Source organism: Sinocyclocheilus grahami, unplaced genomic scaffold, assembly GCF_001515645.1.
Source record: "Sinocyclocheilus grahami isolate Dianchi unplaced genomic scaffold, SAMN03320097.WGS_v1.1 scaffold334.1, whole genome shotgun sequence".
NCBI lineage: Eukaryota > Metazoa > Chordata > Actinopteri > Cypriniformes > Cyprinidae > Sinocyclocheilus > Sinocyclocheilus grahami.
The window spans coordinates 1,063,897-1,080,097 of record NW_015505513.1 but is presented as its reverse complement, the minus strand read 5'-3'; the positions used below and the strand labels follow the sequence as shown (position 1 = coordinate 1,080,097).

Here is a 16,201-nt window from a genome sequence, read left to right as displayed (position 1 = left end):
CTATTATTTATGTGTTTAGTATAACTATATAAAGAAAGAAAGAAAGAAACAAACAAAGAAAGAAACACATGTATAAATTATGCATAGCTCATAGCTACAGTTTCTAGGTAGCTTCCTCACCACTTATTTCAGCACATCTGCTATGAACGCATAAATTAAAGCATATGGTTGATGACTTGATCTTTTTCAGTTCATACAAGGAGAAGTGTTGACAATCAGTAAAAATCGTGGTTTTGAACCTTTTTGACCTTTTCTTACCTTAAAGGGATAGTTCACCCAAAAATGACCCCATGATTCACTCACCCTCAAGCCATCCAAGGTGAATACAATCAGAATTATATATTTTTTTAAATGGCCTAATTCCAAGCTTTATAATGGCAGTGAATGATGGTCGAGATTTTGAAGCCCAAAAAAGTGCATCCATCCATCATAAAAAGTACTCCAAACTGTCCCAGGCCTTCTGAATTTAATTTAAAAATTTTTTGTAAAAAAAAAAAAATCCCTATTTAAAACTTTATAAAATTTAAGCTCTAGTTTCCACTAACTATCGTGCATGCGTTTACGAGGAAGTGAACACAATAATTGACACAAACCCATTGATTCACTTCAGAAGGCCTTTATTAACCCCCTGGAGCCGTGTGGAGTACTTTTTATGATGGATGCACTTTTTTTAGGCTTCATAATCTTGACCACTATTCACTGCCATTACAAAGCTTGGAAGAGCCAGGACATGTTTTAATATAACTCAGATTGTATTCCTCTGAAAGAAGAAAGTCATATACACCTAGGATGGCTTGGGGGGGAGTAAATCATGGGGTAAATTTCATTTGGTTTGAGCACCACAGGGATTGAGACTATCTTTGTAATAATTACCTGGTCATCAAACAAATAGTTCCCTTTCAAGGGAACTTCGAACTGCGTCCTCTAGGGGTCGCTATGGGGAACGCCTCGTCGTGACCCGTGTCTGAAGCATACATTGAAAAAACACCAACAACACGTTGGCCGGCGACAGCCATGACGTCACTACCGGTGCGACTATTAGTATAAATAGGCGCCGGGAGAACATGTCATTCTCTTCTTCGTCTTCACTGACTGTTTTGTTTGAAGCGTGCATTTGAACGTGGTAAGAGCAATCTCTATCCTATTATTATGGCGAGCACTAGCAGAACGTTTAGAGGATGTGTGCATCCGTGTTGTCGTTGTTTAACATCTGATGACACACACGATCTATGTGTTATTTGTTTGGGCGAAGAGCACGCGCGCGATGTCTCCGAGGGGGCAATCGGCATGCACTGCGAGCGTTTTTCCAAGAAAAAAGCTCCGCTCTCGTTTGTCTCGCTTTTCGAGGAAAGAGGGGCAGCCATCTGCTTCCCGCGATTCAAGACCCGCCACTGCTGAGGCACGGAGGAGAATGAGCTAGTGGGGATCGCAGGTGGATCTGGCGATGAGTTTGAAGAGGGGTTTTCCCTCTCGCGATCGTCGGCTGTGGACGAGAGTGAGCCGCTGGAGGATGATGTTATTTCATTAACATTGTCTGATCCAGGGGCCAGTGCCCTGCTGGGTTCAGCACAGCAAAAGCAGGAAATGTCTGGGGAGGGCAGAGAAGCTGAGGCTGTCAGCCAGTATTATAGCCCTGGTTCTGGCTTCATGCTTCCTGGATCATGCAGCCAGGTCAGAGGCTTCTGCGGGAGCCTTCTTGATCATCAGGCCCCCGGCACGACACTGCAAAAAAAATTCCTGGATGTCCGGGCTCCAGGATATCCCCTCTTAAATATAACAGAAACTTTATTTTCCATCCCATTTGGCACGGCCACAGAGTTTTTTTCTTTTTTTATTTATTTTACAGTGAATCTAAATCCTTTCATTTGTGCTCGATTTGTGCTGTTAAATTGAACACAAAACAAACAAATATAAAAAAACTAAAACAAATATAGGCCTATGCTTCAGGGCGCTCTTCACAACAAATACAGTGCTCATTTGTGCTCGATTTGTACCTTGAAAAGAAATTCTGGTTGTGACTGGAAATAGATACAATGTTTATTTTAACGGCACAAACCAGCACAAATGAATGGCACCATTTTGGAACGATTTAGATTGCATGTTTTTTTTTTTTACACAGTGCATTTCAGGAAAATCATAGTTTGTGAAAACGTTCGTATGTAGATTCCATGCACAAATGTGTGCATACGCACACTTGAATGAGAGGCATTCATCTTTAATCAGCTTTAATCTTAGAGAAGAATTCATTCTTTAGAAAACGGATGCAAATTAACTTTTAACTTTTGTTTTTCAAATGCTGTGGCCATTTTCTGAAGATAACAAAACAACTACAAAAATGCCATCAGTTTAAGATGGAAGCCTGCTAAATGTCAAAGCATCACTTACTACCGCCTGAAATGTTATGCACAGCGCAACTAGACATGCATGATTTTTAAATAAAGATACACACATAGATGTGTCAGCATGTCACATGAACTCTTTGTTTGATTTGATCTGATGCTTAAGTCTTCAGATATCATATGTTCTAAAAGCAAAGGATTTATGACATTGAGGGCTTAGACTGCTCTCTTTCAGCTTGAGTTGCTAGAAAGGTCCACGTTCCACTACATTCTGTTTTCCTTCCTTCTTTATCTAAGATTTGCTATGGATGGATGACATCTGCTCTGACAGGTCTCAGTTTCAGCTCCTCGGGCAGATACCTGCTTCAGTGAACAGCTTGGTATCGAATGTAATTCAAGCATCCATTCTGAAGGATCCACAGAGTGCCCTTGGCCTAAAAAACAACCAGCAGATGGATTAACTAAACACTACGCCAAACTGAGCAATAGTGTAACCCTAAGCATTGTTGTTGTGAAAGAAATCTCATGGTTTCTAAATTAGATCTCTTGTCTTTCATCGCAGCATGGTGGATGAAAATGTGTTCATGTGTATCATTTGGATGAAGCAGAAAATAGGGAAAGGCATGCTGTTACAGGACTTCCTTAGTCTTTTCTAAACATCATCCGGAGAACAGCTGTGGCACAAATCTGCTCATACATACAATTACAGACAATAAGCGCTCATCTAACAGTATGGTCTTTGGTCAAAGTCTGATATAAAATACTCAATCAAGATTAATTTTAGAGTACTAGGGCTTGGAAAAATCCAAGCCGTAATATTACTCTCAAGTTCACGCTTAGTCATCAGACAAACATAAGATGTCTACCAATATGGTGAATATGCATATTTAAAATTTCTAAAGCCTTTGATCTGTCACCTGCAAAATTTGCAACATCGAGAAACAGCTGTACATTTATACAGAAGATCAGGGAAATCCAACACAAAGCAGTGCTAAAAAATATATATTTTAGTTACTGATTTTTCTCAGTAACTTAAAAACCCAGACCCCCTCTATAATCTGTAAACGGGCATTTAAACACATTGCCTTGCACATATAGCTGCAGAAAATTTGATATATTTGGAAGAGCTTATATGCGCTGCTCATGTTGACATTCTGAAGATCAATTTATAGTGAAGGCCTTAATCGGATCCAAGCTCATGTAATTAAAATCATTCTCAGCAGGGATCATCCAGTAATTAGTGTCAAGCCATTAACGTTCCTTTATATGTCTGTTAACAGCATATTTAAAACATTTCTCATGAATTCTAATCAGACCACCACATCAAAACAGTATGCATAATTTAAAATTAGCCAAAAGTGCAAGACAGGAAATTAATAGGGAAGAAATGGGGGTCTGAATGATGATTATGTTGATAAGGCAAGTGATGTCAAAGAGGACAGTAATGACAATCATTCTAATTAGAACAAAACAGCAGTATCTTTGGGACCTTTAACCTCAAGAACTCATTTTAAACATGAAAGAGCATACTCCCAGCAGCTTTGTGACATTTTCTACATTATAGTTTCTAATTGTTTTACTTTGTAAGCAGCATTTTTACACATTCACACTCCTTCTCTCAATACATCTAATAGCATAATCCATTTTAATCTGCTTTACATATATCAGGCCAATAGGCTAATGAAGAATATAAATGAAGGCAAAATGGAAATATGCCACTGTAATTTCCCAATTCTTAAAGGAATAGTTCACCCATTGAAAGCTGGAGAGATTTAGCATTACATCACTTGCTCACCATTGGATCCTCTGCTGTGAATGAGTGCCGACAGAATGAGAGTCCATCAATTAAAGTTGTTTATTCATTAAGATAGCTTTTTGCTTCACAAGACATTAAGTGATGGACTGAAGTCATGTGGATTATTGTGATGTTTCTATCAGCTGTTTGGACTCTCATTCTGATGGCACTCATTCACTGCAGAGAATCAATTGGTGAGCAAGTGATGTAATACTAAATCTCTCCAAATCTGTTACCATGAAGAAACAAGCTCATCTACATCTTGGACGGCCTGAGGATTAGTACATTTCCAACCAACTGTCACTTTTGGATGAACTCTTTGTTTAACTATATTTAAATATCTACTTCATATTACATCCATAATGCTCCAAAATAGCTATATATATCATTATGCAGTATTAATTAGTGTCTCCTTGGAGTGTTACAGACTCCTAATGTGTTGATATGTACAGCTAGAACAATTCATATTGCAATATCGCCTAATTCTAAGTGAAAACTCATATTTCATCAAGCTGCATTGTTCCAGTGCATTCGTAAATCCCATCGCTCACGACATTTCATGTTTTCAGTTCATGGTGTGATCACATGACCATTCAACTACCAAGTCCAGCTAAGCCCATCACATTTTCCCTCCACCTTCATTTCCAAAGCACCCATGTACAAATGTGAGAATGTCTTGATAAGAGCATTCAAGTAATGTCCTCTGACAGAGGCTTAAGTGTCTGTACTGGATAAAGAGAATAACCTTTGATGTAAAAGTGGTAGCCATCTGAAGCTACACAAGATACCCTGTGGAGAGACAAGGCTCTTAACACAGCCTGGTCCTCATTCAAAAGTAAATGAAGTGAGAAGTTGCGGGGTTGGAGGGAAGGACAAGAAGAAGAAGGTGTTGAATTTTGAACATCATGGTTATCAAACTAAGCATTTTTGCTTTCATTGGAAGGCAACATGTGCAATATTGTGCAACAGCACATTTGGCAACACATCACTGTGTTGCTATTGTCCCTCCTTCTCTGGGAAAACAAAGAGGATATTTTTTCACATAACTAGCCAAACACAGTTTATTTAACACTTGGCACTAATTTAACACTTGGCACACTTTAGCAGCTATTAGAACTGCTTGTTTGGCAAGCTGTGTGCTTGCAAAATTAACATTATTTTACAGGTATATTCACAAGAAAGAGAGAATAACCAATTCTGACAACAAACCTTGACCAGTGTCAAGTGGTGTAACAATACGTGACCCTGGACCAAAAAAAACAGTCATAAGGGTAAATTTTTCGAAATTGAGAGTTATATATAATCTGAAAGCTGAATAAATACGATTTCAGTTGATGCATGGTTTGTTAGGATAGGACGATATTTGGTCGAGATACAACTAGTTGAAAATCTGGAATCTGAGAGTGCAAAAAAATCTAAATATTGAGAAAATCGCCTTTAAAGTTGTCCAAATGAAGTTCTTAGCAATGCATATTACTAATAAAAAATTAAGTTTTGATATTTACAGTAGGAAATTTACAAAATATCTTCATGGAACATGATCTTTACTTAATATCCTAATGATTTTTGGCATAAAATAAAAATCTATCATTTTGACCCATACAATGTATTTTTGGCTATTGCTACATATTTACCCCAGCGACTTAAAGGGGTCATATGATGCTGCCAAAAAGAACATTATTTTGTGTATTTGGTGTAATAAAATGTGTTTATGCGGTTTAAGGTAAAAAAAAAACATTATTTTCCACACACTGTACATTATTGTTTCTCCTCTATGCCCCACCTTTCTGAACGTCGAATTTTTTCAAAGCACATCGGTCTGAAAAGCAAGGTGTGCTGTGATTGGCCAGCTATCCAGTGCGTTGTGATTGGCCGAATACCTCAAGTGTGTGATGGAAATGTTATGCCCCTTACCATATTGTGATGATGTCCTGTCAGGCCGGAGCGATGATTCAAAAACATGAAAACCCATTATAAACATGGCATTCGTTGCATCCAGTGGGGACATAATTATGGATTATAATGACTTATACTGTCTCTTTACGTGTTGTGTTGCATCCAGCCACGTAAACATAAAACCATGTCTGCATTTGTGATCGGAGAAATGACAAACAAGCCCTACTCAACACTGCCCAAAAAACTTGGTTTAAATATATAAAATATAAAAACTCTTTAAATATGAAAAACGTACTAACAGTCTTTGAGTCAGAACAACGGGCATTGTAGTTTCGCTTTCACAACGAAACACAGCGACACACGGCGGCCTGGACTCTGCTTCATCCACGGTGAAAGCCGATCTGGCGATCCACAGTGCAAAGTCGTAGTATTTCCTCAGCAACCAGCACGGATCAGCTCTAGGCATGACGAAGCAGATATCGTCCTCTTTTGGAAGGCCAAACAAAGTAGTTTCACTTTCACAACGAATCACACAGTGCCTTCACGACATGGCGGCGGCAACAACAATAATACAGTGAGAATAAAAGTTACGCCTTCTTTCTTTGCGTGAACATTTGGGCGGTGTTATGCAAATCTTCCCACATAGTGACGTAGGTATGTGGGGGCATGTTAGAATGAGCCGTTTTAGGTAGGAGTGGCTGACTCTTAACTTTTATAAAGAATATCTCTTTGGATTTGAGACTTTAGTCTTTGTAACTTTACAGATCTTCTTTATGCACCAAGAGCTTGTAACACTCCAAAGAGAAAGGAAAAATTGAAATCGCATCATGTGACCCCTTTTTTTGGTTTTGTGGTCCAGGGTCACATATTAAATACGATGAGTACATCTTAAAGGGATTCACCCGAAAAATTAAAATGCTGTCATTAATTACTCACCCTCATGTCGTTCCAAACCCGTAAGACCTTCGTTCATCTTCGGAGCACAAATTAAGATATTTTTGATGCATTCCGGGAGCTTTTTGACCCTCCCATAGACAGCAAGGATCCTTAAACGATCAAGGCTCAGAAACATAGCAAGGAGATTGTTAAAATAATCCATGTGACATCAGTGGTTCAACCGTAATTTTACGAAGCTATGTGAATACCTTTTGTGCACAAGGAAGACAAAAATAACGACTTCATCTCGCCCTCATCTAACTCTTTCAGCAGGTCCGCTTGGTAGGCTTGTAGTACTGTACTGCCATTGTGTGAAGGCAAGCACCAGCCTGACCTGCTGCCGTGTACCCTTTGCCCACCAACAGCGATGTAGTTCGAAGCGGTTTGGTGGGCAATGCCGGGGCTTTCAGGGACGATGCATCTCCGGGAGACAGATAGCTCGCGAGTGTCTGCTCAACCCGGGGCATCGCCCTGTAACTGTGCTCATTTAGTCCTGTAACGTTAGAATAATCGACAAGGGAGGGAATAAAGAGTGATGGACTGAAGTCATGTGGATTATTGTGATGGCATGCAGAGTGTGGTCTCGATCACGATCTCGACACCTTGATGTGGAGATCGGGGAAAAGCGGCAAGGCCCGGCGTGGAGGGAGCGGCTTCGACCGTAAAAAGCGTTCATCTAACTTGCTTTTCGTTGGCTCAGCCTGCTTCTCGGTGGGCCTCTCAAGATTTAACTTGGTCACTGCATGAGTTATCACCTCCACAATCTCCCCTCCTCAGGGCACTCATCGACGCCCTCGACATCGATAGACAAAAGCTGCAGTTTCCACCGCATGTGCTTTTTTAGCTTCCTCGTCGCTACGTCACCCCGTCCGTGACGTCTCACCCATTCATTGGACTGATTACACAAATGATTCAAAGCGTGGTCACGCTGAAGGCGTTCCCAAAGCATCTTGACGCAGCTCGAGATCCTGAAGGGGAACTTATTATATAAGGTATGCATCAATACCACTTTTTTTCCCCTTAATGAGTCCAATACAAATATTTTTTCTTCATTATGAAATCAGGACAGTTGTATCATTATTTGATAGGACAAAAATGCATGCATTGATTATTGATCCTAACGTCAATACTATCTGCTAAAAACCGTTGAGAATGAAGATCAGGTCTTCTTTTGGCTAGAGCATGGCAATGTTTAAATATTTGCACTGTAGACCTGCTGAGCAAAGCAACGACATTGCCAAGGTAGTTACAATTTCATCATCTCTATGCCACAGTACCAAATCAAGCTTTTTCCTTCAGTCAAATTGTCACTAGTCAGTTATTTTGCTGTTGCTGCGCTACATTTCATGCATATTGATGCAGATGTTTGAATGTTTTGCATGTTTATGCCATCAAACCTAGTATGTGTTGATATTAGGGTTGTGGATAATGACAGTACCATGCATTATAAAAACATGACAAGAAACACGACATTATGATCTGATGCATTTAAATGGGTGCTGCATTTTGATTCCTGTTGCTGGTTTTTGGCAGTAAGCTGACATCTTGTCACCCTGTTCCTTGAGTTTCTTTCATGTTTTCTATATCTGTCAGTTTTATGACACCTAAATCATTGCTATATAGCAGGGGTGGGGAACATTGATCCTGGAGGGCCGGTGTCCCTGCAAATTTTAGCACCAACCCTAATCAAACACAACTGAACCAGCTAATCAAGGTCTTCAGGATGCAGTTAGGTATTTTTTTTCTAGGGTTTTTCAGGGTTGGAACTAGGGTTGTGCCAATAGACGATAGTATCGTGTATCGGCGTTAGACAGAGATATCGCCTGTGGCTGATGCCTTTAACAATAGCAAGACAGTTATTATTATTATTATTATTATCATCATCAGGCTAGTAATACTATCTAATTAATATTAGGGCTTATTTGTTGCATTATATTTATTTTTCCCCGTTTTTGCAGTATTGCGCATTCTAACCAATCACACACAATTATGCTGAGCTTATGAATGCAATGGCCAATCAGAGGCGTTCAGATGAGTCATCACTGAAACAGCTGAGTTCTGTTGTTCAGCGCGCGCTGACTGAATTCTAACTAACAAATTCTCTCATTATAAACAACAAAGTGCAGATGAACGTGCGTTGTTGTAAGTATAAGAGATTTATTCATCATATAGTGTAGATTCACTGAGTTTAATGGGAGTGTTTTTATTAAAGTGCATAAACTCGTGCTAGACGGAGCTTGTGATGATGCTCTTTGGTAATGTAATGTTCTTTGCTCGTTTTCTGTAGCTGCTTTCTGAATAAATTAGGAAATGTACGCATTATAATTAGTAACTTACAATGTTTCTATTCATTTGTTATCATGTTAAATACAAATTTTATTTAGCCTTTAAAAAAAGAATGCAACCCTGGTCAGCATATACTACTAATAATAAGAATAAGAATAAGAAGATTAATTAGAAGAAGCATCCCAAACTTCTGAACAGTAGTGTACAATTAAAAACCACAATTAGAGATGAAGACAGCAGAGCCGAGTACACAATAACGTGTTTTCCTTTTCACAAATAGATGGAATGTGGTTTAAAAAAAAAAATACTTCAGATTCCATTATAATAATGGCTTTACAGAGAAATATGACAACAATGACCTTTACAATGGAAGCCAAGCATAGACATCCAAACTTTATAAGGGCAGAACTGGGGATGGATTTCAGTCTGTATTCTTTAAAGGTTCTTAAGACAAAAGCTATTGTAAAAGCTAAATCTTTATCAATGACTTAAGACAAAATACTTTGTTGAAAAAAAAAAACAAAACATGGAATTAACAATCATTAAAAAAAAAATAGAATACAGCACCCATATTTAATGTTTGAAAGATTCATGCTACAAGGTAAAATTACAAAATGGAAGAATTTCAACAAGTGGATCTCAAGGTAGCCTTCCTTATCTGAGCTGCCAGACCCTCTCACAGGGCCACGATGATTCAAAATGTCTGAATAATCACTACAAGAGGGCTTGCATCATCCGGAGAGGATTCTGCTCATTTATATAAATCCTAGAGGTTTGCGTTTCTAAAAGCCATTAGAGGTGTGTGTTTATGTGTCAAAAGGGAAACGTCAGTTGGGGCTTGATCTGTCTTTAATTAGGTTTTGTTTTTATTCTTTTGGTACAGGCAAATCAGCTTCCTCACCCGCCTTGGGCATCAGTGCCATTCGAAAGAAGCTTGTTTGCTTATCGTTTGTGTTCTGAGCTGATTGTAATGGGAAGACGTTAACCAGCGCTGTATGCGCTGCATGTGTCACACTTTGAAGACTCGCCTCAGGCAGTCACCTCAATTTTTCAACCCAAACCTCCTTCCTCATCCATCCTATCCTTTGCATTTTTTTTAGAAAATACAGAAATAACAGGGAATTACTAGGGGGAAAAGTAACAAGAAAATCAGTTATTTTAAATATCAGGGATTGAGTACACTGTAAATGTGATGTCCTGCAGCTGTTACCTTAAAGAGCTATTTCTACCTGATTTAACCCATTAAAAAAATATCAAATATAGTTTTGTTGGTATAAATTGATTTATTTAGGTTGATTTTAAGTTCAGCGATATTAAATACTATTTTTTTATCTAACAGTTAAAAAATATTTTTCAAGGTAATGTTTTACATAAACATCATAAGGTAATAATTCATAAATATCATTACAGAGAGAGAGAGAGAGAGCGCGAGAGCGAGAGAGAGAGACAGTTTATTAACAGCCTCCACTGGATCATCGGCAGGCCACATGTGCCCCACTGCAAATGAAGCAATTACTGTGAAAGCACGCACAGTTACATTTCGACAGAAAAATGCACATCCGTACACATACCCATGCAGCCTATACAAAATTTATATAAATAAACACCCATGCAGTCGTATTACTTCCCACATGATTATGACACTAACAACCCTGTTATGCATACCACACTCGCTGTATCTATCTTATTAAATGTGTCTACATATGTTCAGCCACAATTTTAGTTCTTTAACAAGCCATTTCAAGGAAGGAGTGCATGACTTTCTGCAAACAGTATTTTCACACCGGAATGTTCCTCTCACCCTTGGCTAATCAGTGAGCATGTGTCTAAAAGCTGGATAAAGCCATTACAACACTAGGTCTAAAAGCAGCTGAGAAGAAAATCTGTCTCGCTGGTGGCGGACTGGGTATGGGCCAACTAGACAGCAGTCTGTGCAGTGCACACACACACACGCTGCAACCAAGATACACTGTAAAAAAAACAATCTGTAAAATTCACGGTAAAAAACCGGCAGCTGTTTTAGGTTTTAACTTAAATTTACAGTTAAATAACGTAATTTCATTAACTGATATAATGTTAATATACCAACCTATTGAAGTACTGAAATCTGTTTTGTACGTTTGTAATACACTGATAACCACCAAATGCAGGTGGTGTTGAGAAAGTCACATGATGAACCAAAGCCCATCACAAGCCGTTTTTAAGTAATAACATATATATAAGGTGTACAGTGTCATTCACACAAACGCTAAACACCATCATGGTAACACACATGAAACTGAAATAATGCAATAAACATTCATTTAACAACATTAGGTGTAACACACAACCCTAATATACAAAACTGATAAGAAAAAACTAAGAAGAAACATAGTTATTTTAACAAAAAAACATCAAATTTAAAATGTAACGCAGGGAATTCTGGGAATGTCAATTTATGGTTATTCACTGTAAATTATACGGTATTTTTCACTTCCAAAAATGGTATACTACCGTAAAATTTACGTGTAATACATGTAATGTCCAATACAGTTTTTCACAGTATTTAGTAGGGGAATTTACCGTTAACCATTTAACAGGTTTTTACTGTAGCATTTTTACCGTTAAATTCACTGTCATTTTTTACAGTGTACCTCAGAGGTGTTAAAATATGACTTTTGTCGTGGAGAAAGAGCTCTCACTCTCTGAAGAAGGGGTACAAAAGGGAAACGATCCTGCAATTGTATATGCTTGGGAATAGGTTCTAATCTCACTTTACCCTCCATCTAGGACTCTGCTGTTCACTGCCACCACACTTCAAACTGTTCTCCATAAAGACAGAGACAGCCAGACACTTTAGAATATCTCCATCACCTTCATGCTGCGCACTGTCAGGCAGAGAAGCAGAAACACGTTTAACAAAGGCCTCACTCGCGCTCTCTCACTCCTGTCATCGGTCTTGCAGCAACTTTCCTCTCTTTCTCCCAACTACTGCCTTTTTCCTGCAGTGCACACTTTTGCAGAGGCCTATACCGTTTCCTCCAACACATCTAAATATAGCCAGCCTCAAAGAGAGCTGTGGCTGATAATGAGTTGTAAGAACAGCTGAAGTGGAGGACTGTGAATAAAACTATGATCCTTTTTAATATTTACCCACCACATCCAATAGGAGAAGTAACGTACATTATTTATCATACTATGTCCAACTGAAACATAACTGCACTGGAATGAAAGGTGCAAGAAGAGTTTATTAAATCCAGAGTGGACTTTTAGACAGCACAAATTCTGAATTTGATGACTAGCAATGTAGGAACATTCCTTTCTCATATTTAGACAGTACTAAATTTGTCCTCCTCGAGTTTGTGGAAGATAATCATTATGTTTTATGAGGGCAATTTTGCCTGGTCATGATGCAAAGACAAATAAACTATAACAGGCTATGTCAAACAAAATCAGTCATGTCATGTATTATTACATTTCAATTTTGTTAATTATAATAATGCTGAAAACAGATCAAATTTAAACAGATGAACAATCTAAAATAAATAAATGAGTAAGAAATGTTGCCTTACTATCTTAAATAAAATAAGTTTAGGTACAACATTTACTAGAAAAAAATAAAGCTAATAATAACAAAAAAAATCCCTTGATAAAATGCTAATTTACTGCTTATTAATAGTAAGGTAGTTGTTAAGTTTAGGTATGGGTAGTGTTAAGGGATTTAAAATATGGTCAAGCAGAAAAATCATTCATATGTGCTTTATAAGTACTAATAAATGGACAGTATGCTAGTAATATGCATGATAATAAGCAGCTAGATTATAGTAAGAATTGGTCCTTAAAGTGTTACCAAAAATAAAAAAATAAAAATGACAAATGGCACATCAAATTACTGGAACAAACTACAACTGAAAATATGAATATTAATAAATACTATAATAGCATAATAACACTGAAACATAACCGGTCAAGAAACTGAACTCATTTGGAACTTCTTCCAACAGGAAAAATATTAATAAATATTGTATTTGCATTTCATGACCATAACTGCATGCAGGGAATTAAACTAGGTCATATAAAACATTTACATAACATTATATCTCTTCTTTTTATTCAACGAATAAACAAAATGAAATCTTCATTTTAAAGTCTGTGACTTTTACGCCTATGACCCTTTTATTCCTCAGCTATTCCAAGATCATGAGCCACTTTAACACATGTGTGTATCTTTATTATGTGTGTAGTAGGGTGAATATAAAACAGGAGGTCAGCAAGATATTCCATAATCAAAACAATCCACCATTTACTGAAAAACCAATGACTTACCAAGCACTCCCAGCCTATAGTTTAGGGTCACCACGATTACATTTCCGTAGCTGGCCAGAATGCTGCCGTCAATCATGTTGCCTGTACCTTCCATGTAGGACCCACCATGGATATAAACCATAACAGGTCTCAGCCCATTCTCATCATGGATGTCTGCAGGAAGAAAAAAATAATAATTTGAACATACTCTAAACGCTTTTTATATTTGTAGGATGATTAAACAACCCTTTCTCACTAACTAGTAGTGGCCTGACAAAAGCACTGGCAGTTTTTCTCGGTAAACGAATATCAGTAGAATACATTAGGCTTTACAATTTGACAAGCAAATCCAATAGTGAAATCCCCAATGAGAAGATCAGACAAATATCCCAAATTAAATTGCTTTTTTATACCATTACCAAGCCGCATTTTCACTGAAACTAATCCTACCTCAGCGAGATTCACCTCAAGATGTGGCTCATGCACAGAGAAGTCCGTAATTGCTGCAGATGAGTTGGTTATTTGTGGGTCTCTCTTGTTCTGATTAAAGCCCCTGATTAGTACATGTGTAAGAGGCTGATTATAAAACACGAGACATGAAGCCCTAGGATGAGGAAGTCTTTGATAACATTTCACAAATTGCAGGCAGACTTACCGGACTATAGATTTTTCACATCAGATATCTAATGGTCTTGAACAGAACAACAAATGTAGATACAGATGTGTCCTTTTGTTGAGTCACAATAAAAACACACATTGAAACTTTCTAGACGAGTGCTTTTACTGCAGACGCTGAACAATAATATCAACAAATGCATCTTAAAGGAAGCTGTAAACCACTAGCCTATATTTACACTTAACGGCCACTTTATTAGGTACACCTGTTCAACTGCTAGTTAACGCAAATATCTATTCAGCCAATCACATGCCAGCCATTCAGTGCAGATTAATCATAAATACAAGGCTTTCATTGGCCATCCTTCACAAAACTTCATATCTACCACAGTTTTATGAGTTTCAATAGAAGCAATTCAGTCAAATGTAATTTACCCAGATAGCACACATATGTCTGCAAGATGTCTGTTAAAGATCACTTGATCTGGAAAGCATCTGCTGTCTACAAACATCTGATAGACGTCTGTAAGATGTCAATTTTACATACATTCTAAATCATTAACATCTTAAAGACATCTAGTTGACATCTGATAGAAAACGTCTTATAGACGTATTGCAGATGAGCAAACACTGTAAAAAATACATCTTGCAGATGTAAATGCAGACGTCAAATAGACGTCTCCGAGATGTATGTGTGCTATCAGGGTATGCATTATTTCACACCTTTAACACACGGGAGAAAATCAACCCTCCGCAACAGTTTAAAATCAGTCCAATTCCTTGCAAAAAAATGTGGATTTGGCAACCTTGCATCCAACGCGAGCTGCATCCAAAGTGATTTAAATACTCTGCATATTGATAGCGGCTCCCTGATGCGTGCAATGTTTCCGGGAGCAGGCAGTAATGGTCAGAAATTCAGCGGAGCGGAATTAAGAAAACAGTCCAGCACACGGCTTTAATATAAACATGCACACAATGATTGGCAACTTTTGGTATAAAGCAAAAGCCAAATCCTGGACATTTTTTAGGTCCAAAAAGAGGACATATCCGGGAAAAAGAGCAAGTATGGTCACCCTACATTTACAGTACATACGTAGACTTGGCCAAGACAATCTTCTGAAGTTCAAACTAGAGGTCTGCATTGCTGGATTAAATTCCTGAATAAAACACGGTAGCGGTCAGTAACTCCGGTGTAATTTGAATGGGAGCGGGTGGTCTAACAATACCCCGTTCCCGACATCCGTTCAGTACAGCATATCTGCACTTTATTGACCACCGGTACAGCCTGCACTCGGACTGTTATGCACGCGCTGCACGCATGCTTTCAGCGTCACGCGTTTTATTTGCAGGGTCTGTGCGCAGAGCAGGCAGTACCGGTGGGAAGTATATGGCCCTCAGACAGAACAGGCAGGTAGTCCATGAGTGACAGTGCAGAATAAGGATGGAGCAATGTGTGGATGTGCTGTCCTTGAAGGACATTCAACTCAGTTTTGTTTATATTTTGCTTAGCCTATTATTTTAAATGACAGATTTCGTATTTATTTATTTTTCTCTGCTAAACTTTCCCTACTGTGTTAACAGAAAAATGTCAAACGAATTTAGTATTTTGACAAGACAATAAAAATAAAGCTAATAGGCTATTTTTGTACAACCTACACTTTTTCCTATTGTGTTGTAAATGTTAAACGAATTGTATTCTGACAAGACGAATAAAAATAAAAAATAAAAATTTTGTACAACATTTTTATTTTCTCTGACACTTTTTTTCCTACTGTGTTGCATAAAATATTAAACAAATTGTGTGTCTGAAGATAATTCATATAAATTCAAGTCAAAGTCAATAAATGCAAGACTCTTGACAAGACGAATAAAATAACATACAATTTTGTGCAGACTACACTTTTATTTGTTAGCCTATCTCTCTTTCTTTCAGTAGCGGAAATTTAAATGTGAGATTCTGGAAAGGAGATCTAAATTTAGCGGGAACGGTCGGGCAGAAAATTATTGTAAGCGGACAGCGGGTGAACAAAGAGTGAATATATAGCGGGAG

The 16,201-nt window shown here is 38.0% G+C and overlaps 1 protein-coding gene across 1 annotated transcript in view; it reads right to left on the bottom strand.

Moving 5' to 3' along the window:
• nlgn4xa (neuroligin 4 X-linked a) overlaps positions 1 to 16,201 on the bottom strand; it is a 114,924-nt gene that overhangs the window by 71,645 nt on the left and 27,078 nt on the right. The window contains exon 2 of the mRNA XM_016295340.1: positions 13,558 to 13,710. Within this exon, the coding sequence (XP_016150826.1) occupies positions 13,558 to 13,710 (153 nt within the window). The remainder of the gene's footprint in view (positions 1 to 13,557; positions 13,711 to 16,201) is intronic.